The sequence below is a fragment of the Neomonachus schauinslandi genome, chromosome 1 (genome assembly GCF_002201575.2).
Source record: "Neomonachus schauinslandi chromosome 1, ASM220157v2, whole genome shotgun sequence".
In the NCBI taxonomy this organism is placed as follows: domain Eukaryota; kingdom Metazoa; phylum Chordata; class Mammalia; order Carnivora; family Phocidae; genus Neomonachus; species Neomonachus schauinslandi.
In genome coordinates this window covers 197,466,821-197,488,410 of record NC_058403.1, presented here as the reverse complement: position 1 = coordinate 197,488,410, position 21,590 = coordinate 197,466,821, and the positions used below count along the sequence as shown (strand labels likewise).

At 52.2% G+C, this 21,590-nt stretch overlaps 3 protein-coding genes across 5 annotated transcripts in view; 2 read left to right on the top strand and 1 right to left on the bottom strand.

Annotated features, from left to right (window-relative positions):
• The first annotated feature begins 1,784 nt into the window (after positions 1-1,784).
• LOC110577652 (ATR interacting protein) lies at positions 1,785-16,151 on the top strand. 3 transcript variants are annotated; one of them, XM_021687046.1, is made up of 13 exons: positions 1,785-2,132; positions 4,149-4,279; positions 4,965-5,135; positions 6,718-6,836; positions 8,003-8,160; positions 10,212-10,313; positions 10,645-10,774; positions 10,986-11,669; positions 14,261-14,397; positions 14,560-14,651; positions 15,100-15,180; positions 15,349-15,601; positions 15,990-16,151. In XM_021687046.1, exons 1-13 carry the CDS (start codon positions 1,886-1,888, stop codon positions 16,055-16,057), a joined length of 2,373 nt encoding a protein of 790 aa, XP_021542721.1. In that variant the 5' UTR covers positions 1,785-1,885; the 3' UTR covers positions 16,058-16,151. The 3 variants fall into 3 exon arrangements, with proteins under 3 accessions (XP_021542721.1, XP_044773134.1, XP_044773141.1); XM_044917199.1 differs by having other exon boundaries at positions 10,218-10,313; positions 15,990-16,128; XM_044917206.1 differs by lacking the exon at positions 15,100-15,180 and having other exon boundaries at positions 10,218-10,313; positions 15,990-16,128.
• Positions 16,152-16,782: 631 nt separating this feature from the next.
• TREX1 (three prime repair exonuclease 1) lies at positions 16,783-18,063 on the top strand. Its single transcript, XM_021687044.1, has 2 exons — positions 16,783-16,805; positions 17,073-18,063. The coding sequence occupies exon 2, from the start codon at positions 17,091-17,093 to the stop codon at positions 18,033-18,035; it is 945 nt and encodes a 314-aa protein (XP_021542719.1). The 5' UTR covers positions 16,783-16,805; positions 17,073-17,090; the 3' UTR covers positions 18,036-18,063.
• A 267-nt stretch (positions 18,064-18,330) lies between these two features.
• Positions 18,331-21,590, bottom strand: part of SHISA5 (shisa family member 5) — a 19,646-nt gene continuing 16,386 nt past the window's right edge. Inside the window, exons 4-6 of the mRNA XM_044917191.1 lie at positions 20,059-20,174; positions 19,693-19,902; positions 18,331-19,575 (exon numbers count right to left, since the gene is read on the bottom strand). Of these exons, the coding sequence (XP_044773126.1) occupies positions 19,496-19,575; positions 19,693-19,902; positions 20,059-20,174 (406 nt within the window). The 3' untranslated portion in view covers positions 18,331-19,495. The remainder of the gene's footprint in view (positions 19,576-19,692; positions 19,903-20,058; positions 20,175-21,590) is intronic.

The following is a 21,590-nucleotide window of genomic DNA, read 5'->3' as shown; positions in this document are numbered from 1 at the left end:
GAGTCCCGGGATCGAGTCCCGCATCGGGCTCCCTGCTCGGCGGGGAGTCTGCTTCTCCCTCTGACCCTCCTCCCTCTCATGCTTTCTGTCTTTCATTCTCTTTCCCAAAAATAAAAAAAAAAAAAAAAGGGCTCTAGAAGGGGCGCCTGGGTGGCTCAGTCGTTAAGCGTCTGCCCTCGGCTCAGGTCACGGTCTCAGGGTCCTGGGATCGAGCCCCGCATCAGGTTCCCTGCTCAGCGGGAAGCCTGCTTCTTCCTCTCCCACTCCCCCTGCTTGTGTTCCCTCTCTCACTGTGTCTCACTCTGTCAAATAAATAAATAAAATCTTTAAAAAAAAGAAGGGCTCTAGAACTAGTCAGATTTTGCTAAGTCAAAACTGGAAAAGGTTTTTATAGATTGAAGCCTGTTTTATGACTAAAGTACTTGACATTAATGGGGGGGGCTCTTTGGTCCTCTCCTGGAAAGTTGCACAGGCAGCACACTTTGGACTTCTGGCATCCCCTGTTGGGCTGAGAACAACTCCGAAGATCCAGTGCCAGCACACTGCCCTGAGAATTGTCTACTATTTTATTTGGTGGAACCTAATCCTCTCTGACAAATGAAGTATAATCCTATCTTTACAAGACCAGAGACCCGCAAAAATTAAGACTTAAGCATTCAACATTTGGGCCTACTGAGGGAACCTACTAGTTGTCTCAAAAACTAAACTCAGGTATTCAAGACCTTTTACACTCTGACAACCATCTCCCTTTCGTTTACTGTTTCCAAAAACATTCATAGGACACTTACAAGCTAAGTTTGGCACTGAGTGTACAAGGGTGGAGTCTTACCTCTGTTACTCTCTAACACCCTGTTCCTGCTAACTGTCCTGCATACTACTGCTGCCCAATAAAATCCTGTCAGGTGCCCAAGTCCTGCTCCTCTTTGAAGCCTTACCTCTCTCCTTGCCACAGATAACTCCTACCTGGCATTTGTGTGGCCCCCATGTCGGTGTTGTATTCTCGTCTCAGTAGACGGGAGTATGCCAGTCTCCTTGCTAACTCAGTAACTCTCACTCAACCCGGAGGACAGCCAGGTGCCACTTTCAAGGGGCCTTTCTTGACCTCCTGGCCTCCTCATTCATTTATGACCTGTGCTTGGGACAAAACCACTCCGGCGCTCAGAGAAATGAATGAATGCCAACAGCCTGAACAGTTAGTTCCCACACTCTCCAACATAGGCACACCCTTCTCAGAATCACCCCTCCTCCGCAGACCTTTCTTCTCCACACCTATCTCAAATGCACACACTCAAAACATTAACTCTCTCAAAGATACCTCCTCACAAAAGCTGTATTCATACTCTTCGCCCAACCCCACTCTCCCAGACTCCTCCTCAAGAGGACCTCTGGGTATGTGAGAGGTGAGTCCGGCGGGAGGAAAACAGCGAAGTCGCCGAGACCAAATCCCTGAACACTGCCTGTCACGATTCACAAGTGTACGTGTGAATGTCAGGGCGGACTCCAGCGCGGCTGCAGGGAGGGGACGCAGAGCCACCCGCGCTGTAACGCTGGTAAGGCTCGGCCCCGCACCCCGGTAACGCGGATCGCGCAGCACGCATCCCGCCGGAGACCCACGGAGACCCTGCCACGGGTACCAGAGCGCCCAGTAGAGCTGGGTTGGGGGGCGGGGCGCCACCGAGAGAGGCCCGCACTCCGCAGAGCCGGCGACGCGTTCGGATTAGGTCATCCTTCCGCGCCCGCTGGCTGGCAGTCGATTGGCCCGTGGGCTCGGGGGCGTGGCTCTAGCGGCTGAGGCGAGCGGCGGCGCGCGGGCGGTTGGTCCAGCGATCCGGCCTCGCGGCGACCAGGCCTTGCTCGGTGCCCTCGGAGACTGGTCGCCGGAGGCATGGCTGGAGCCCCCGCGCCGGGCAGCAGGAGGCGGAGCGGGCTCCCGGCGCCTAGCCCTGGCCCTCCGCCCAGCATCGGGCACCCTCCGAGCAAGCGAGCCCGGGGCTTCCCCGCGGCCGCCGTCCCGGACCCCGAAGACCCGTTCGGCGCGCACGGGGATTTCACTGCCGACGACCTGGAGGAACTCGACACCCTCGCGTCGCAGGCCCTGAGCCAGTGCCCGGCCGCTGCTCGGGACGTGTCCAGTGAGTGCGCCTCGGGGCCTTTCCCCGGAGGGTGGTGCAGAGCTCGCCAGGCTTCCTTGATGGCTGTGTTTTCGGAACCCCACAGCGACGGCTGCCCCGGTGTCTTGCACCCACACTGCCCTGCTTAAAATATAGGAATGGCTTCATCTAAGCAGTGGTTGTACCTCAAAAGGTCTTTTGATTTGGGGGAGAAATGTATCAAGAATGTCAGCCGATTTGAAATACGGAAAATTAGGTTAACGTTTTACTTTCGTTTATAAAGTTTAGGCCGCGAAGTTCTTGGTTCTAAGCATAGATCCTTGGAACCCGACCACCACCATCAGAACCATCATACCTACACATGGGGACCCATTCTTGTGACAGGTTTGGGAGGCTTTAGATCTAATGAATACCACTGCCCCCCTTGGGCCATAAGAACATAAGAGGGGGCCTGTCCGAGGCAAGAGATGAAAGAGATTTATTCCTTTATACAACCAGTAAGTTGTACTAGGTGCCCAAAACCTTAGGAACTGTAACATACTTAGCAATTGACAAAAGACAAAAAAAACCCCTTCCTTCAGGAGCTTACATTTCTAGCTAGAGAATGTATGAAGTCTTGTGGGGCTCACAGAAAGAGAAAAGTTTTGAGGGCACCTTGCATCTCTACTTGGATATCTCACAGGCATCTTAAATCGCACACATTCACCTCCTGGAAACCCAGTCATTCTCCAGTATTGCCAGCGTGGCACCTGGCAGAGCAGACATTCAGAAAACGTTCATTAATGACTAAATATTCTATACAACAGTGACTGGTACCACTCTCCATCAGGTGGCCCAAGGCAACAGTTGCCTTTTTTTGACCATACATCTAATTCCTTTCCAAATCCTGTAACTTTACCTGCTTAATCCATCTCTGGAATCCATCCTTTTTGCATCATCTCTACCATCTCCCTGATCTATGTTACAATTATTCCTTCCTTCTGGATAATAATCTGCTAAATTCTCCCCGTTTCCAGTCTTGACTCCCTGTAAATCAGACTTTACACTACAGCCAGAGTGATCTTTTCAGAACTCAAATCCGGCTGTGTCTCACACAGATAAAAGTGAACATCCCTGCTGAAGCCCTTTAATGACTTCCCACTGCGTCTAGTATAAAGATCAAAGTCCTGGGGTGCCTGGAATCTGCTTGTCCCTCTCCCCCTGCTCCTTTCCCTACTTGTGCTCTATCTCACTCTCTCAAATAAGTAAATAAATAAAATCTTTAAAAAAAAAAAAGATCAAAGTTCTTAACATGGCCTGCAAGGCCAGTATGGCCTGGCCCATGTTCCCACTCTTTCTGAGTTTGAGCCACACTGACCTTCCTTCATTTCTTGAATGCTCCCTGCTTCCTTACAATACATAAATTGCACATTGCTGTTTCTTGTACACAGATTCTTCCCATCCATTCCCCCCATTCCCGCTCATGTGCTTAACTTCTTGTTCTTCAGCTCTCAGCTCAGTCATCACTTCCTTGGGAAGCCTTCCAGTCATTCCAGTTGGATCAAGTCCCCCTGGGATAGGTTTTCCTATATTTGTTCTCTTGTGCAGCTCTTATCACAGTTGTAAATTTGCATTTTTTTTAAATTTGCATTTGTGCGAATATTCTTGAATATCCTGTAAGCTCCATGAGTGTAAGGACTGGATCCATTATGCTCACCACTGTACCTTTAGAGACTAGATTGTGCCAGGTGCTCAGTAGGTGTATGTGCTGGTGTAGGTAGAGGTGCTCAGTAAATACTGTTGAATAATAGATCACCAACTTCTGACCAGTGAGGTCCCCACAACACCTTTTCAGCCTTCAGATGAGACTCTTAAAATTGGAGGGTGGGGGGTGGGGAAGTGGCAGGATCTGTTATTTCGTAAGGATCATTTATGAGTTTGAATCATGTTCTTGGGTTGGAAAATACCTATATTGCTTAGCAGAGCTTTCTCTAATTTGCTTTCAAGAGTGATTCTTTTCAGCATTGACTGACAAAAGTGGGAAAATGTTTTTTACAGATGTTCATAAGATCCCCAGATTAGATGGGATGTCAAAAACTCCTGCAGGGAAAAACAGAGAATTTGTTCCAGTTAAAGATAATTTTGAATTAGAGGTACTTCAGGCACAATACAAAGAACTTAAAGAAAAGGTAAGTGACTTAACTTGTGGTTCTTATAGCTAACTTACTCCCTTATGCATGTGTTATAAAGCAGTGTATAGTAAGATATGTAAAAGTTTTAAAACAAGAGTTCAGATTCAGCCCCACGAAATGGAGGAAGGCTAGGGAAAGAAAGCCAGAAAATTCAGTCTGAAAGAAACCAAATCCTGAGATTCCTAATAACTAGGCAAGAAAGGAAACAGTGTACACCAGATCCAAAAAAAGATACAAACTTTATGTCATAGTACTGAGACAAATTTATAGTATATGTCTTCTATAGGGGATACAACATCATAATGTTTGCTGTTTTCAGTAGCAGTTTTACAAAAAAGCAGACATCCTTTATATGACTATCTGTAGATCCTTAGGAAAACCAGGAACATAGTGTGAAATTTTGGATCTGTGAAGTGTGTGACCCAGATTGTTTAATACTTCTAGAACCTACAGAATCTGTATGTGTGAATGACAGTGTGTCCTTAAGCTATCTTGCTGAATGTCAACTGTTCCACGAATGGGCCTAGCAGACCATGGTGACATCTAGTTGGTATGGATATATTTGAGGACTCATTGGTCTGTAGAACATGGTTTACATGTGCTTTTTCCGCTATATGTTGAAACAAGTACAAATATAACTTTCCCTTGTAAGCTTTTCACAAGATTGATTTGGGATTTATAGATGAAGGCAATGGAAGAAGAAGTCCTCATTAAAAATGGAGAAATAAAAATTTTGCGGGACTCGCTGCATCAGACAGAATCCATTCTAGAGGAACAGAGAAGATCACATTTCCTTCTTGAGCAAGAGAAAACTCAAGCACTTGGTGACAAAGAAAAGGAATTTTCCAAAAAGGTGACCCAGAGCTTTTTTATTTTTTTCTTGTTCTGGACACAAGCTTTGCCTGTTCACTGAGTTCTCTTAAAAGCAATGACCAAAGTGTCTATAAGTCTTCCAGGAAGATTTCAACAGTTGTTTGTCTTAAATACTTTCTGCTATCAGTTAATTGCATATACTTTTCTTCTAGGTTCTGCATGTGGTTTGGAAAAGGACTTAGAAGAAACTGCTTTGCTGTGGTAGTTATGATAGTTGGTCTTGGCAGGAACAAATCAATAGCTTAGACTTTCCAGAAATAGGCTTAAGTAAGAGCTTTTTTGCCAGGTTAGAAACTCAGTTGACCTAGCTTAGGCCAAAAGAAAATGTATTGACTTCCATAACTAAGTCTGGGAAAAAACAGGTGTGTGGGGGCCTTGAATGACTCAAGCCTTGCCAGGACTTGTCTTTACTGTCTACTCTGTGGACAGGCTTCATCCTTATGGTAAAGGATATGTTCTCCAGCAGTTCTGGGGTTCATGTTTCATAGCTCCAGAGCAGAATGAATACTTGCCTTCCCCCCCCTCCCTAATCTCAAGGCTCTCATTGGTCTGACCTGAGTCACACTGTAACCACAGAGATGATAGCTCCCATTTAAATCACACAGAGGTAGGGAAATGATTATTTCTCGGGGGAGGGAGATCCTGTTCTGGGAAGAAATTAGTAGGTGTCCATACATACCGCCATTTTCCTTCAGCACTTTCCAAGGCTTCAATCTCAAGGACCTGGGTCTTATTCTGCCACTCATTCAGCAAATTAGCAAACTTTAAAGAAGCACTAACCTGTGCCCAGCACTAACAGCAGTACTTGTCTCTCCACATACATGATGGAAGAGCAAGGGAGTTGTAATCAGACAAACCAGAGTTTGAATCCAGGCTTTCTTTCTCACATGTGAGTGGAGACTTCAGGGTAATGACTTAAGCTCTGTGACTCATTTCCATGATCTGTTCCAGGAAATAACCAGAAGGGTTGCTGTAAGACTTAAACAGCCCTGCATGTGCTGGGACGGTGCTGGGACTGGGACTACACTTGGCACGGAGTGTGCCCAGGGAGTAACAGCAGTTACTGTTGGCTGTAGGCCAGAGCAGGTCTGCCCATGCTGCATGGGGTTTTGGTAAAATTTCCAAACACTCTGCCCAGACTTTCAAGAAGACCTGGAATCAAACACCACTACGTTCATCAAAAGGTCAACATGTCACTGTGAGATAAGGCACCTTGCCAGGCTCCAGGCTGGGCAGTTCATATTCATCCTTCCTATTTAATCCCCCTAACCGTGAAGACAGGTATTTGTGTTACAGATAAGCTAAAGTTTAGAGAGGCTGAGTAAATGGTATTTAAACCCTCACAAACTACCTCGCAATAGATCAGGTCAAAATGTCTTTCTAGAATACCATGCTCACATTCAGGAAGAAGGCTAAAGCTCTATAGAAAGGACATTTGTGTCACAGTGGACTTTCATACTTATTTCTCATTGTTTTCATTTATGAACTTGATGTTCTGAAGCCCAGAGATAATTTTGCATATATGATGGGGCCACCACGAGTATGTTGTCTTTGCCTTCCAGCTTCAATCATTGCAGTCTGAACTCCAATTTAAAGATGCAGAGATGAATGAATTAAGGACAAAGCTTCAGAGCAGTGAACGAGCAAATAAATTGGCTGCTCCTTCCGTTCCCCATATCAGGTAATGATGGCGCTGAAGGAAGAGTTGTTTTGCATGGTTTATAGAAAGTATGAAAAACAAGGTCAGGCTAGTCTTGAATAAAGGCCATTTAAACTTTGCCATTTGGACATAGATCCTCTTTCCTAAAGGCCTCGAAGGTGGTTTAGATCAGGCGTGAAAGGTTTGGCGCATCACAGCATAAAGGTCTTACACCCTAGAAGGGCTTCCTCTCTATAGGACTTTATACTCAGGACTAAAAAAGGCTGGAAAGATGCTCTCCAAACTTTTGGGGTGGCTCAGTCTTCATTTTTTTCCCCCAGTTTTCATTTTTATGTAATTTGTTTCAAATAACTGATTTTGCCCCAAGTATAAGTGTATTTCAGTCCCAACTAGTGGGAACATTTATTTTTCATTTGCTGCCCTGGGACCTTTGTCCACCAGTTCCCGCCTTTGCTGCAGATGTGATCAGCTTGTTAATGGTCTTGTCCTGCCCCCTGCCTGCCAGAGAACTCTGGCACACTGTTGATACCAGCCTTGAAATTTGAACAGTATGGTTCACGGTGTCTTTTTCTGGTATTGAACTTTCTGCTACCTTTGCTCATAATGGGCAGGGTGTGAAATTGAACTCTTCTTGCCTTGCCTAGTCCAGGTAAGACAGGAAACCAGAGGGGGGGTCCATCCTCACCTCGTCACACATCTCTGACAGAAGGGTCTTGGCGTTTTCTGATGCGCTCAGAGGGTTAAGACTGCTTCTCTAACACAAAGACCCTGGCACTGAAGAACTGGCTCAGTTTTCAAGTTGGAGGACACAACATGCCTTTTAATAGACCCTCTTTCTACTGAAAATCTTTGAATTCAGCCCCTGGGGACTATTGAATAAGAGGTTGTTCCGCATTAAAAAGATATTTTGGTGGAATTAGAAATAGTAATGGAATTAGGGCCAATATTTTTGGGTGATTAGAAGAATACGGAAATGAAAGAGGTTTTCAACAATTCGGGTCACAATGCCTTGAATTTTGCACTGCTCTCCTGACAAAGAATGACAAATACAGAATAGAGAAAACCTTTGGTCAGAGCACCTAGACACGAAAAGTTTAACACCTGAATAAGTTAGAAGTTTTATAACCAGGTATTTTAAATGGTTTTAGCAGAATCATTACTTTGCTTTCATAGTTAACTTTTTCCAGTCCTAGGAAAAGCCCTTCTGTGGCTATAAAGCCAGAAGCATGTTCTCTACAATCTGGAAAACCATCTTTCCCTACAAAGGAGTCTTTTAGTGCTAACATGTCCCTTCCTCACCCCTTCCAGACAGAGCCAGGATACAAGTCCCTGGTGGGCAGAGAGGGTGAGTTGGTCTGTCTCTCATCCATTGCTGTGTAACCAATTATTCAAACTTGTGGCTTAAAACAACAATGAGTATTTCTCCTGGTTCTGTGGGACAACAGTGCTGACAGAGCACAGTGGGGATGGTTTGTCTCTGTGGGGACTAGAATCACTGAAGGCTTGTCTGGGGCTGGAGGATCTATTTCAGAGTGGCTCATTCACATGACTGGCAACGGAGTTCTTCTCCACATGTGGGCCTCTCTACTTGGGTGACCTCATAACCTGATGGATGGCTTCCTCTAGAGCTAACAAACCAGCAAGAGCTAGGTGGAAGCTAGCCCTTTTATGGCCTAGCCTCAGAAGTCCCATAGCATCACTTCTGCCACATTCTGTTTGTTAGAAGCCATGTTCAAGGGGGAAGGAAACTAGGCCTCACCTTTTGAAGAGAAATGTGTCTAGAATTTACAGGCATATTTTAAAACCTCCTCAGTCAACATCCATTGACATGTCAGAAACACAGCCAGTATACAGGAACTCGTGTTCCTTTCAGCCTTGGGTTTGTACCGCTAGGTCCAGACTGAGGGGATGCTACTGCTTTCTAGAGGGACACAATCTAGCATTGGTAGGTTTTCACTCTGAGAATACGCTGTGTCAATTTATCTTGTAATTCTGATACATCGCCTCTCTCCTAGCACCTGGCACCTTGCAAGCCATTGGCCATCATGCCACCTCTGAGAACCTCAACCACGCATATTTTTGGCATCTGGCAACTACAGGAACAGTATAGGATAGTGTTAGGAGCAGGCGTTGCAGCCCACCAGCCTGGCAGGAGTCCCAGTCACACTACTTACTGGCTTGTGTGATGTGGGCAGGCAAGTCCCTTAACCCCTGTGCCTCTGTTTTCCTGTATGTAAAATAGAGCTAATAATAACACTTCCTCTTAGGGTTGCTCTGAGGAACAAATGAGCCAGCATGGGTAAAACTCTTAGAATAGAGTCTGTCTGGCACATAATAAGCACCATAATAAGTGTTAGTGACTACAGCTTTCATGTTATATTGCCTCATTTTAAAATGGGGCAAACAACTTTCCTTTCCTTTCCTTGTATGAGTTCCTGTTTTCCATGAGGAAGGCAGAAATGTGAGGATTCTTGAGTTGCTCTGGCTCTTGTTTTAATCCAAGGTTGAGGAGATGGAACAGTCTCTGTTTTAAAGTCATTATGGGGCACCCGGCTGACCCAGTCCATAGAGCATGCAACGCTTGATCTCAGAGTCATGAGTTCGAGCCCCACATGGAAGGTAGAGTTTACTTAAAAAAAAAACAAAACAAAAAAAACAACCTCGTTACATTCAAGGGGCGCCTGGGTGGCTCAGTCGTTAAGCGTCTGCCTTCGGCTCAGGTCGTGGTCCCAGGGTCCTGGGATCGAGCCCCGCATCGGGCTCTCTGCTCAGCAAGAAGCCTGCTTCTCCCTCTCCCACTCCCCCTGCTTGTGTTCCCTCTCTCGCTGTGTCTCTCTCTGTCAAATAAATAAATAAAATCTTTTTTTTTTTTTTAAAGATTTTATTTATTTATTTGAGACAGAGAGAATGAGAGAGAGAGAGCACATGAGAGGGGGGAGGGTCAGAGGGAGAAGCAGGCTCCCCGCCGAGCAGGGAGCCCGATGCGGGACTCGATCCAGGGACTCCAGGATCATGACCTGAGCCGAAAGCAGTCGCTTAACCAACTGGGCCACCCAGGCGCCCAAATAAATAAAATCTTAAAAAAAAAACAAAACACACACCTTGTTACATTCAAGGGGCACCTGGGTGGCTCAGTCGTTAAGCGTCTGCCTTCGGCTCAGGTCATGATCTCAGGGTCCTGGGATCGAGCCCCACATTGGGCGGGCTCTCTGCTCAGTGGGAAGCCTGCTTCTCCCTCTCCCACTCCCCCTGCTTGTGTTCCCTCTCTCGCTGTGTCTCTCTCTGTCAAATAAATGAAGAAATCTTTAAAACAAAAACAAAAAAACCTCATTACATTCAAGAGTTTCTGATATGCCTGTGCTTTTGTGCTCAAGTTTTGATTCACATTTTCTCTAGTTGTAGAGAATAAGAGCCACAGTCTGGGAGGTGACCCCATAAAGCAAGAAGAATCCCACAAAAGTCCTATTGACAGCTGGATGCAGAGATCAAACACTCAAGGTACCAGCACACCTGCCCCTTGTGTAGGAGGCCTGCACAGCTCCGTTTGCCTTTGCAGTGCTCCATTAGAATTGTCTCTGAGAACCAGCACCCCAGGCAGTCCTTCAGAGGGTCCGGGGGAGTGGTAGTCTATGACTTAAGCAAAAGACTATAAAATAGAAGGGGCCAAAGCAGGTATGTCCCAGAACCCTCAGCACCCACAGGGACCTCGGGGGGTCGTAAGGGCAGCTTAGAGGACAGTTAGCATCCAAGGAACCCTCACTTTTCCTGTTGAAGCCTTAGAAAAGGCCTCCCTTGTCAGAACCTTTTAGAATCACGTTGTCTTCTGCAGGTTCCATTTTGATAAACCTTCTCCTGAAGCAGCCTTTGATCCCAGGGTCATCCCTCGGTCTGTGCCACCTCCTGAGCAGTTGTTTGGAGGCTCCTACCAGCACCCTGCTGCAGCCACCAGGGTTTGGCAGGTAAGCCTCAGACTCCTAAAAAGCTCATTTAGGAAGGAGTTCCCAGGAAGCAAGTCCCTTTCTGGTCCTGACCAGCCTGGGAGGTCTATGTGCCGGGGTTGGGGGTGGGGTGCGGTTTGGGAAACTAGAGAATTTGGCCAGCAGGTTGACTGGGGCCCTTGACATTGTCTCCATCTCACACTTGTGTGTTTTCTTTTGTATTTGCTGCTAGTACCTTGGCTGGGATTTCAAGCCTGAGGACCACAGGTTCTCATGATGGGTCATTTCCCCTCTTGGCCCTGAGAGAAGCACAGAACCTGGCACTCACTGGATTGAATCTGGTTGCCAGGGATGAAGGCTCGTGTGATGGAGACCCAGCAGAGGGAGGCAGAAAGGCCTTCCCACTCTGCCAGCTTCCTGGAGCTGTGCATCTCCTCCCCCTGGTACAGTTCTTTGTCGGCTTACACTGCCAGGCTCTGCAAGATTTGGCAGCAGCCAAGAGAAGTGGAGCACCTGGGGACTCACCAACACGTTCCTCCTGTGTGAGCTCTGCGGGAGAGGCCAGCCTCGAGGACTCACTTTGCAGCCTGGAAAGCTTCTCTGTAGCATCCCTTAGTGTTCTTCAGCACCTGGTGTGCCACAGCGGAGCGGTCGTCCACCTGTTACTGTCAGATGCAGGGGCAGATTCTGCTGCTAGGGCAGGAAACCAGAGCCTGGTTCACAGACAAGATCATGGGGATGTGTCCTCAGCCCCAAGGGGGCTTGCCAGTGACCAAGGCCAGCATCCACTACTGAAGATGCTTCTTCACCTGTTGACTTTTTCTTCAACAGGTCACCTTCAAGCCAGTGTCCTGAGCCAGTGTCTTAAGATTTTGGTGAAATTAGCTGAAAATGCTTCCTTTGATTTCCTGCCCAGGTATAATAACACAGCATGGAAGTCATGATTCTTTGTGGGTCTTACCTGACCTCTTGAGGTCTATCCCGTGGCCCTTATACTTTGTCCACTTCTTGACTTATCTATGCTTCTCAGTGCTAAGCCTTGGTTTTATGTTCTGAGGCTTCGTTCAGGGAGTTCTGAAGTGATGGAAAGTGGGGCCAGGTGTTAGGAGAACCAAGAAAGTGATTTAGGAGAACCAAGGAAGTGATTTATTTGGTTTAATTCTGCCTCTGTACAGCAGGTAAGCAAGAGACACGTGTTGAAAGAAGGCTTGTAGCCGCTATGGAAAAACATCCTTGTCCCCAGGACAGACAAAGGCTGAACCAAGAGCCTTGAACCTGGGCCGTGGATCAGGTGAAGACCACGAATCACACCACATTTAAATTCAGTGGGGTTCCCTAAGGAAGCAGAGGGTATAGGGTAGGTCTGCAGCCCATAAGCTGACCTTGCTGGGAATCTGCCCATCATCATCGTGCCCTCTGGCATGAGTCATAGGTTACCTGCTCCTCTTAATGTTTGTGGGAAGTGGTTGTATAGTGAACCTAGCTTGTGAACACTGTAGTCATAAATTCCTAACTTGGGATTCCAGAGCCTCAAGACTGGGAGGAACTGTAAACACCATCCAGCCCATCCCCTCATCCAATAATCCTGTCTCCCCCTCAGCACGCCACCAAGAAGCCAGTTCCTATTTGGAGTAACTCCACTGGCTGCACTTACCTTAAGCTTTTAGCCTCTGAGCTTAGCATACTTGTTTCTGAAAAACACTTCTGGATCCTGGTTTCCATTTGAGGATATTCTAGCTGGTCTGGTCCATCCTAATGGTAGTCCTCAGAGCTGGACACAGTACTCACAGTACTGTGTAGTGTGGGCAGCATGATAGGTTCAGAACCATCACCCATGTGTCTGGCACAGACCTAGCTCATAGTGGCTGGTTGCTTGTTTCATAGGTGTTGAATGAATTCCAGGAGCCACTTTTTACCAGTCCTCTTGGTAGATACACCATCATTCCATTCCTGTTGAGCTTGTCTGCAAGGACATGATAAAACAGCAATTTAGGGGATGCTTACTATAGGCCAGACAGATGCCTTCTGTTCACTAGCTCATGTGACACCCTCAGAGCCCTGCATCCTTACACCTAGAGGGAGCCTGGCTCACTGGAAGCACTCAGTATTTGCTGTATGAATACGAATGGAGAGAGCATGCTGGGCCAGTTTCAGGCCAGTCTCCTTGACTTGCCCTTAATCACGGTCCGACACCACCTCCCACTTGGTGCTTCTCTTCAGAATTCCTACCTCCTTGCAGGCTGAACCCCACTCCCACACAGCTTCCTGTTCACCTTGGAGTGAAAGCGAAGGACATGTGCCACCAAGGCCCTGACAGTGTGCAGTGCAACACAAGGAGCCATCCAGACAGCGGTCTCATAAAGGGCACCTTTGCCCACCTAGGCCTGAGGGCAGGTCATCCCCTCGGACTATAGCCATAGGTCATTCCTGGTTACTGGGCCATTCCCGGTACTGAGATGGCAGCGACTTTTGAGCAAAGAGGTCTCATGCCCCGCTTCAAACAGAACAGCAGGACTATTCTCTCTTGTATGTTTGGGGCTCTGAAAAAAATTTTTAAAAGAAGGCTGATGTTATCCAAAAGTAATTTGGAAACCACTGTGTCATATATATAGATTTTTCTTGCAGATAGTTTCAGGGACTTTACACGAACACTAGAGACCACTTCTAATCTAATGATGAACTTGAGTAACAACCAGGTTAAATCCCAGTTTCCCATAAAGTTCTACCCTCCCTGGCAACTGAAAACATGCCGCTTATCCACTGTACAGGATCTGCTCTAAAATGATTTCACCCCAAACAGTGAGAACTTGCTTCCTAATGGCATACTGAGGAATATTCTTAACCCTCGATGGTGTGTGCTGAGACGCTGCAGATGCATGAAGGGGGACACGTAAAAGTACCCCTCTCCCTACCCACAAGGTTGTGTGGGTTGAGCGAATGGCAGTTGTCTTGGGACTTAGTTCTTTAGTTCCCTGTGCCTGTGAGACCTGGGGGAGAGTGTGCCCAGAGCCCCTCACCCGTGCACGCTCCAAGGGGGCACCTCCTCCTATCTGGTGTTTTCAGAAATGGTCTGCTCAGCAAGTGGTGTAAAACCCAGCCCTAGCCAAGTCTGCATTTGCCACTTTGGAGCCTGGCCAGTCCTTGGGTAGTGGGCTCATAACATTCTCACACCCAAGTTAAGATCTGCCTCCCTATTTGGGAGCAGTGTGGAAGCCAGGCACCCCAGGTCCAGGGAGGCAGCCCCCATTTATAGGTGGCGCTGTGTCTGGTAAGGGCCTGTCCTCTCTTAAGCCACAGCAACATCGCGGTGGAGGCTTGTACCTACTCGTTCACAGGAAGCAGATGTCCTAGCAAGCAGGTAGTGGTCGGCCAGCATTTGAACCCAGGTCTGAACCACAGCTCCTCCTCGTACCGCCTGCTCAAAACGGCCTGTTCCCTCCGGGGAAAAGCGAGGGTGAGTTGGATTGGGTTACCAGCGTCCCATCTCTCTGGGCCTCTGTACTGTAGGTTCCAGTGTGTGTTCCGGGTGCTGCCACAGTGCCTGAGCCCCGAGAGCCCCCTGCCCAGCGTCCTGCTGACTGTCGAGCTCCTCTCCCTCCTGGCAGACCACGAGAAACTGGCGCCTCAGCTCTGCTCCCGCTCAGGTAAAGCCCGGCAGGGAGTGGGTGGCTGGGCTGCCGCTGCAGGCTGGAAGCAAGGGCGGTGGCAGGGACAGGTCAGAGGCCTCCTGAGGGCTTCTGCAGCTTGTGCCCGGGGCTCTGGGTAAGAAGGGGAACCCTGAGTGAGAGGTGGGGTTTCCTTTTCAGAAGGCTGTCTCCTCCTGCTGCTGTACACGTACATCACATCAAGGCCTGACAAAGTGGCCTCGGACACACAGTGGCTTCAGCTAGAACAAGAGGTAAAAACTCCAAAGGCCCTGCTGTGAACTGCTCACCACCCCACCCCACCCACCTCAGGGCCACTGTTCCTCCCCCTGGGGAGAAGGGAGCTTTCATTCGCTTTGGTAACAAGAGTTTACCCAGCTGCTAACAAGGGGAACTCAGTCCGGGGGCTCCACACTACACAGAAGCAATACAGCTGGGCCCCAGGGTGTCCTGGGACTTGGCAGAGTGGCCTGATAACTGGTCCCACCCTGGCTTTGGGGCCTGGAGGCAGGTGGGTCGCTGGTGAGACACGGGGGTTGGCCCTGAGCCTGGCCTGGGAAGGCCCCAAGACCATTTCTTGGACCCCGTTGTATAGATAGGCAGTTGCTAAGGCAACCGGAGCACTGGTAGAAGCCTTAGCAAGCCCTCACTGTGACCAGGGTCTCATTCTGCCATAGACGGACCAGTCTGTTCTTGTTCTAGGCCGTGTGGCTCCTGGCTAAGCTGGGTGTACAGAGCCCCTGCTCCCCGGTCACGGGCTCTAACTGCCAGTGCAACGTGGAGGTGAGCGCATGGGGGCCAAGGTGACCCTCTGCAGGGACCCCCCCCGCTCCATGCCCCGCAGCCCTGACCCCTCCTCACCTGTGGTGGCCGGGCAGGGTGCCGTCCAGCGGAGCAGGCCGGGGGGTGCAGGAGCCCTGGGACCCAGCCTCAGCGTCGGCCCTCCCGCAGGGGGTCAGGGCGCTCACGGCGATGCTGCACAGACAGTGGCTGACGGTGCGGAGGGCCGGGGGGCCCCCAAGGACGGAGCGGCAGAAGCGGACGATGCGCTGTCTGCGGGACACAGTGCTGCTGCTGCATGGCCTGTCCCAGAAGGACAAGCTCTTCACTGTGCACTGCGTGGAGGTCCTGCATCAGTATGACCAGGTGATGCCAGGGGTCAGCATGCTGATTCGAGGGCTTCCGGACGTGGCCGACTGTGAAGGTGAGCCTGCAGGAGGACTCCTCCCTGTCCAACCCACACGCGGGGCTTCCCTGAAGTTCACGGACAGGTCACAGTTCCTGGCCTTAAGTCAGCAGTCTTCCCTCCACGCAGCCTTTGCCTTACTGCTCTGGCTCTTCTCTGAGCATAGCAGGCTGCCTTTTGCTTGTATCTGTTGAGTCGGCCTGGCAGAGCCACGGTTGTTCCAGAAACATCCCTGTCTGAATTGCCTTTGTGTCACTTTGCTTGCAGTAGCTGAGGGAGCAAGGCCTGGGCGTGGAAGGGACTGGTTAGTTCCTACGGGCGTGGGGGAGGAGCGGTGGGCCTTCCCTCCACCCCTGTGCCCAGCACCTGCAGGCCTTCACCGTAGAACCCTCTTCTCTTCACTCAGAGGCAGCCCTGGATGACCTCTGTGCCGCTGAAACCGATGTGGATGACCCTGAGATGGACTGCAGCTGACACCTGGGAGCATCGAGCCACACGGTGGCACCAGAACCACTACCTTCCCCACCAACTGATTAAAAGCAGCAAAGGGCTGTTTGAGAACACGCCAGCCTTGTGGTGTTTCCTGAGTCTGATCTGTGTCGGGCTGAGTGGGGGGGACGGAGCAGGAGCCAGACCCTCGGAAGCCTGGGAGCCTTCCCGTCCCTGGCCGGAGTTGAGACCCTGTCCCCATGGTAACGAATCAGCCCTGAGGAAGGAGCCCGGCCCTGCCCTGCCCAGCCTGTGGAATTGCCCTGAGTCATCGCTTTGGGCTGAGGCCATGGGAAGAAACACTGTGTGGCAAAGCAGGAGGCAGGCGGCAGCCGGGGCCTACAGCAGGGAGACCTGAGAAAGTGGGGCCAAGGAGAGGGTGCACGGTGGCCGCTGGCCACAGCCGGGCTTCCTGGCAGGCTGGAGTCCTGCTGCTGGCCTTCCCCGAAGGGCTGGGCACCACGGCCCTTGTCCTGCCGGCTGCCTCTCACAGTGTGAGCGCTCTGATGCGCTGTGCCAGCCAGCAGGCCCACAGCTGTAGGTCGGAGGCCTCTGGGGAGTCAGGAGAGGGCAGTGCTGGGGAGGGACAGACCTGGCCCGCTGATGAGCAGGGCGGGCCTCCCTCAGGACAGCCCACAGGCAGGCTCACACTCAGTTTCACTTCCCGCCACTGCTGCCGGCAGCAAGAACCAGCCAGACTGCACCCTGAATCATTGCTGCTGCCTGCTACTCGGTAAGTGAGGACTCCCACGGGGATGGGGCAGGGTGGGAAGGCCTCACCACCACCCCCCCACCCAGGCCCAGGCTAGGTGGGCGCTAGGGGAGGAGCCACGGTTTCCCCCAAAACAGACAGTTGAGGGTGCTTCCCCCTAAGGAAGTCATGACACCCTCTCTGGCTTCCTGCCCTGGAATCGGGTCCTGGAGCTCACTGACAGTGCCGGCCTCAGCTCTTCCCACTGGGGCACTCATACACCCACTCCCCACCCCTGCTCCTCCCCAGGCTCGGCAGGTACCCAGCATGGGCTCGCAGGCCCCAGCCCCGGGGCCCGTGCAGACCCTCATCTTCTTGGACCTGGAGGCCACTGGCCTGCCTTCCTCCCAGCCCAAGGTCACGGAGCTGTGTCTGCTGGCTGTCCACAGATGTGCCCTGGAGAGCTCCCTCAATATTCAGGGGCAGCCTCCCATAGTGCCCCCGCCGCCCCGGGTGGCAGACAAGCTCTCTCTGTGCGTGGCTCCAGGGAAGGCCTGCAGCCCAGAAGCCAGTAAGATCACAGGCCTGAGCACAGCTGTACTGGCAGCTCACGGGCGTCAGCGCTTCGATGCTGACCTGGCCAGCCTGCTCCGAGCCTTCCTGCAGCGCCAGCCACAGCCCTGGTGCCTCGTGGCACACAATGGCGACCGCTACGACTTCCCCTTGCTCCAGGCGGAGCTGGCTGTCCTAGGCCTTGCCAGTGTTCTGGACGGTGCCTTCTGTGTGGATAGCATTGCCGCCCTGAAGGCCCTGGAGCACGCTGGCAGCCCCTCGGAGCATGGCCCACGGAAAAGCTACAGCCTGGGCAGCATCTACACACGCCTGTATGGCCAGGCCCCACCGGACTCGCACATGGCCGAGAGTGATGTCCTCGCCCTGCTCAGCATCTGTCAGTGGAGGCCGCGGGCCCTGCTCCAGTGGGTGGACGCTCATGCCAGGCCTTTCAGCACTGTCAAGCCCATGTACGGGGTCACGGCTTCTGCTGGAACCAACCCAAGACCATCTGCCACCACAGCCACTAAAGCCCTGGCTAGAGCCAGGGACACTAGTCCCAACCTGGGCAGGGGCAGGAAGCCCAAGGCCGTTTCTCCAATGGAGGGCCCTGGAGCCTCACCCAAGGCGGGACTGCTAGCCCCACTGGGTCTTCTGGCCTTCCTGACCTTGGCACTAGCCACACTGTATGGGCTTTCCCTGGCCACACCTGGGCAGTAGGCCAAGAAGGAAAGTCTGACTAATAAAGACCCCCCAGCACTGAGTGGGCACTCACCTCTACCCTCCTTGGCAGCCTTAGAGAAGCCTCCTGCACCTCTGCCCACACTCAGGGACCTGGGGAGGGGGACACAGAGGGTGGCATAGTCTTTGTCCTCCACCCTCCCTAGCAGGATGGCCAGACACCTGAGCCCAGGAAAGACAGGGCAAACATGGAAACCCAAGAGATGGATGAAGATGGTACATGGCCTAATGCCCAGTCCCAGCACCCAAGGCTCTGAAGAAAGAAGGCGGCAGCCCCAAATGTTGCGTTTATTATAAACAAAGGTGCAGACCCTAGACTCTCAGAAACACATCAACAGGTACAAAGCTAAGACAGATCTGGTGAGATATTAACAGAGGAACAGGGAACACCGAGGTATTCATGTCTGGTCGAGAGCAGCCACCTAGGGCCCCCTTCCACCTTTGGTCCAGACGGCCCCTTGGCCCAGGTGTCCTGGGTGCCAGGACACACTGAGACTGGGGTACAGGAGCTGGCTATTCTGTGAAGCTGGTGTGGGGAGAGGTAGGGCCTATCAGAGGTCTGACGGTCCCTCTCCACAGTGGGCCAATTTCCCTCCAGGACCCAGGGGGTTCAGCCTCACAAAAATGATCACATACATTTTAAAACAGGAAACAGGCAAACTGTTTTTGCCTAAAAGGAAAGGAAAACAAAAACACTGCAGGGAGGACACCTGAGTGTGCAGGTGGACAGAGGCCGCCCTGCCTACCTGTGGTGGGGGTCATGGCCCGCCAGGGCAGCCAGAGCCGTGGGTGGATGTGGCCCTCCAGGTGGTGCCAGGGAAGATGCAGGGACAGTCCAGGCAGACCGCGCTCGGGTGGGTGGGCCTCCGCCTCAAGTGTTTTGGTCTCGGGAGGCTGCCCGCCCTCTGCTGGGCAGGGCACAGGCTCTGGGGACTATGGGACGACTGCGGAAAGGATTAAAACCCAACTTAGGCCCCGAGCCTCACCCCCATGCCACGATGGCTCTGGTTCCTTGAAGAGTACCCATGCCCTGCGGACAGGCCATGGCCTTGAGCAGTGGCTAGCCACTCTGCCCAAACCAGAACACGTGGGCACACTGCCTACAAAAAGCCCCACTGTCCTAGCAGGACGAGCCCCCACCAGCCTGGTCTCCCTGGGGCAGTATGGGAAAGAACTCCCACCCCAGTCTTTGAATTTTGAGATTTCAAAAGAGCACAATTTCAAGTGAGGAAGAGAACGAAGAAGGGTCCCAGCAACTCTGGCAATGACCGCTCCCCAGCACGGCATCACAAGAAGCCTCGTGTACAGACTGGACACAAACACCACGCACGGGGAGAAAAGGACCGTGCCTGCATACCCATCTCCTCTCTCTCTCTCTCTCTCTCTCTCTCTCGCACACACACACACACCAAGTGGCAGCCAGAGAAGCAGGGACAGGCTCAGGGGGCTGCCTTCGGGGGGTCCATGTAGGCCGGGTTGTAAGGAGGCTGGCTGGCAGGATAGGGCACGGCTGCACCTCCTGAAAACAGAGAGGACACTGGTTGGTTGTGAACACGGAGGGCTGCAGTGTGAGGTGACAGTGGCAGGCGATTTGGCGGGGGGGTCAGGCAGGGTCAGCGTTGGCAGTGGTACTCACCAGCCAATGTCTCGTGGTAGGCCGGGGGGCCCATCAGCTGGGCAGGGTAAGGCGGGGGGTACTGTGTCGGGTAGGGTGCTGCTGGCATCCCTGGCTGCGGGGGCATGGGGTGGTAGCCCTGGTACGTTGGTCCGGGGTAGCTGGGTGGCACACTTGGAGGCTGAGGGTAAGGGGTGTGCACCACCGTGGTGGCCGTGGTGGTGACCACCGCTGCAGAGAGAATCCCAGTCAGGACCACAGCCACCCCTCACTCCAGCTTAGCCGAGTCAGGGCCCTGGTCAGCCCCCCCGCCCCAGCCCCTGGGCTCTGCACCTACACACCCAGGGTCACGGGGGGGGGCAGGGAGGGGGCAGGCGTGCTTACGACGCGGTGGCCGGCGACACATCTTATAGAGATAGCAGCAGGAACAGGTGAAGCAGATGATGACGGTGACAACGGAGAGCACGAAAATGGTCAGGCCGATGGCTACAGTTGCCCCAAACCTGCCAAAGAGCCGGTGGTGACCCAGGGCCTCTCGCCCCGGCCCAGGACCAGCAGTCCACACCCCGCCGTTCCCAGGGGCACCCCTCTTGCCAGAGGAGACTCGGGGCAACACAGAGCAACTTCCAGGTGGGGTAGCTTGACTCTCCTTCAGACTGTTTCCTTGGTGTAAAATGGGGTTGTTTCGCGAGTCTGTGTAAAGCACCTCACCCAGGGTCTACGCCCTTGGAGTGTCTCCCCACCATACACCCCTTGTCCACCCCACCCACTCAGCAGCCGGGCCTCGGGCACGTGGCTCAGGCCCATCCCTCTGGGCGAGACCGACCAGCTCACGGCCTCTGGGAGCCCACACTTCAGCGCAGGAGGCACATGTTGAGGTAAAATAGCAGCACAAGGGGCAAAGGTGGGGAGAAATTCCAGGAGAGCAGAGGCCAGCGTGGCCAGAACAGTGAGGAGAGGCACGCAGGGAACGCAGCCTCAGCACTAGCCCCGGAGAGGGGCTGCAGGCCCCCCAGGAGTGACGGCGAGCCTGCTGGCTGCGCAGCCCTGTGCCAGGGGTTCACATACATCCCAGGGCTCCCACACTCTGACCAGTAGGGCAAGTGGGCAAACAAAGAGACGGGTGGATGATATGGGGGTGCTGGAGCTAACCTTGCCTTCTGGAAGAGGAGGCCCGCCTGCCTGATGCCAGCCCCTCAGCAAGGACCACAACAGAGTGGAGGGGCTTTAAAGAAAGGACAGGCCCTGGGCAGGAAGCTCACTAAAATTGACTTTCAAGGGCAGACGGAGTCCCTTGCTCTCCTCCTCTGTTGCCAGGGACTAAACTCTTTTCTAAGGAAAGGCACGTGCTTGGTGACTGCACCTAGTGCATTCAAACGTGGAAGGAGGGGCACCTGGCTGGCTCAGTTGGCAGAGCTTACGACTCTTGATCTCTTGATCTCTGGGTCGTGAGTTCAAGCCCTACCCATGCTGGCCGTGGAGCCTCCTTAAAAAAATAAAATAAAATAAAATAAAAAATAAAACAGGGAGGGAGCTTGGTGAGCTACAGGGCCTCCGCCTCTACTGAGGGCCCAGGGGAAAGCGGTGGGCCCGGCCCCACCCCATCCCGCCCTGGGTGGAGGGGCTTCCCCTCACAGTCCAGAGGGGCAGCACCACCTCAGCAGGGCCCCACACAGCCCAGCGACAGGCTAGGACAGACCTTTCACACCGTGGACTCCAAAATACACAACTGCACTCACAGACCAGAAGCCACTGGCCACTGTGCGTCCCTCACCTGCTCCAGACTCACAAGCTCCTCCAAGACCCGCTGCTGCCCCCAAGGAATGGAGAGAAACACACACACACACAAACACACACACAGTACGGCGCCCAAGCTCACCCCTTGTTAGCCTCCGCCGTCAGAAACACACACACACACA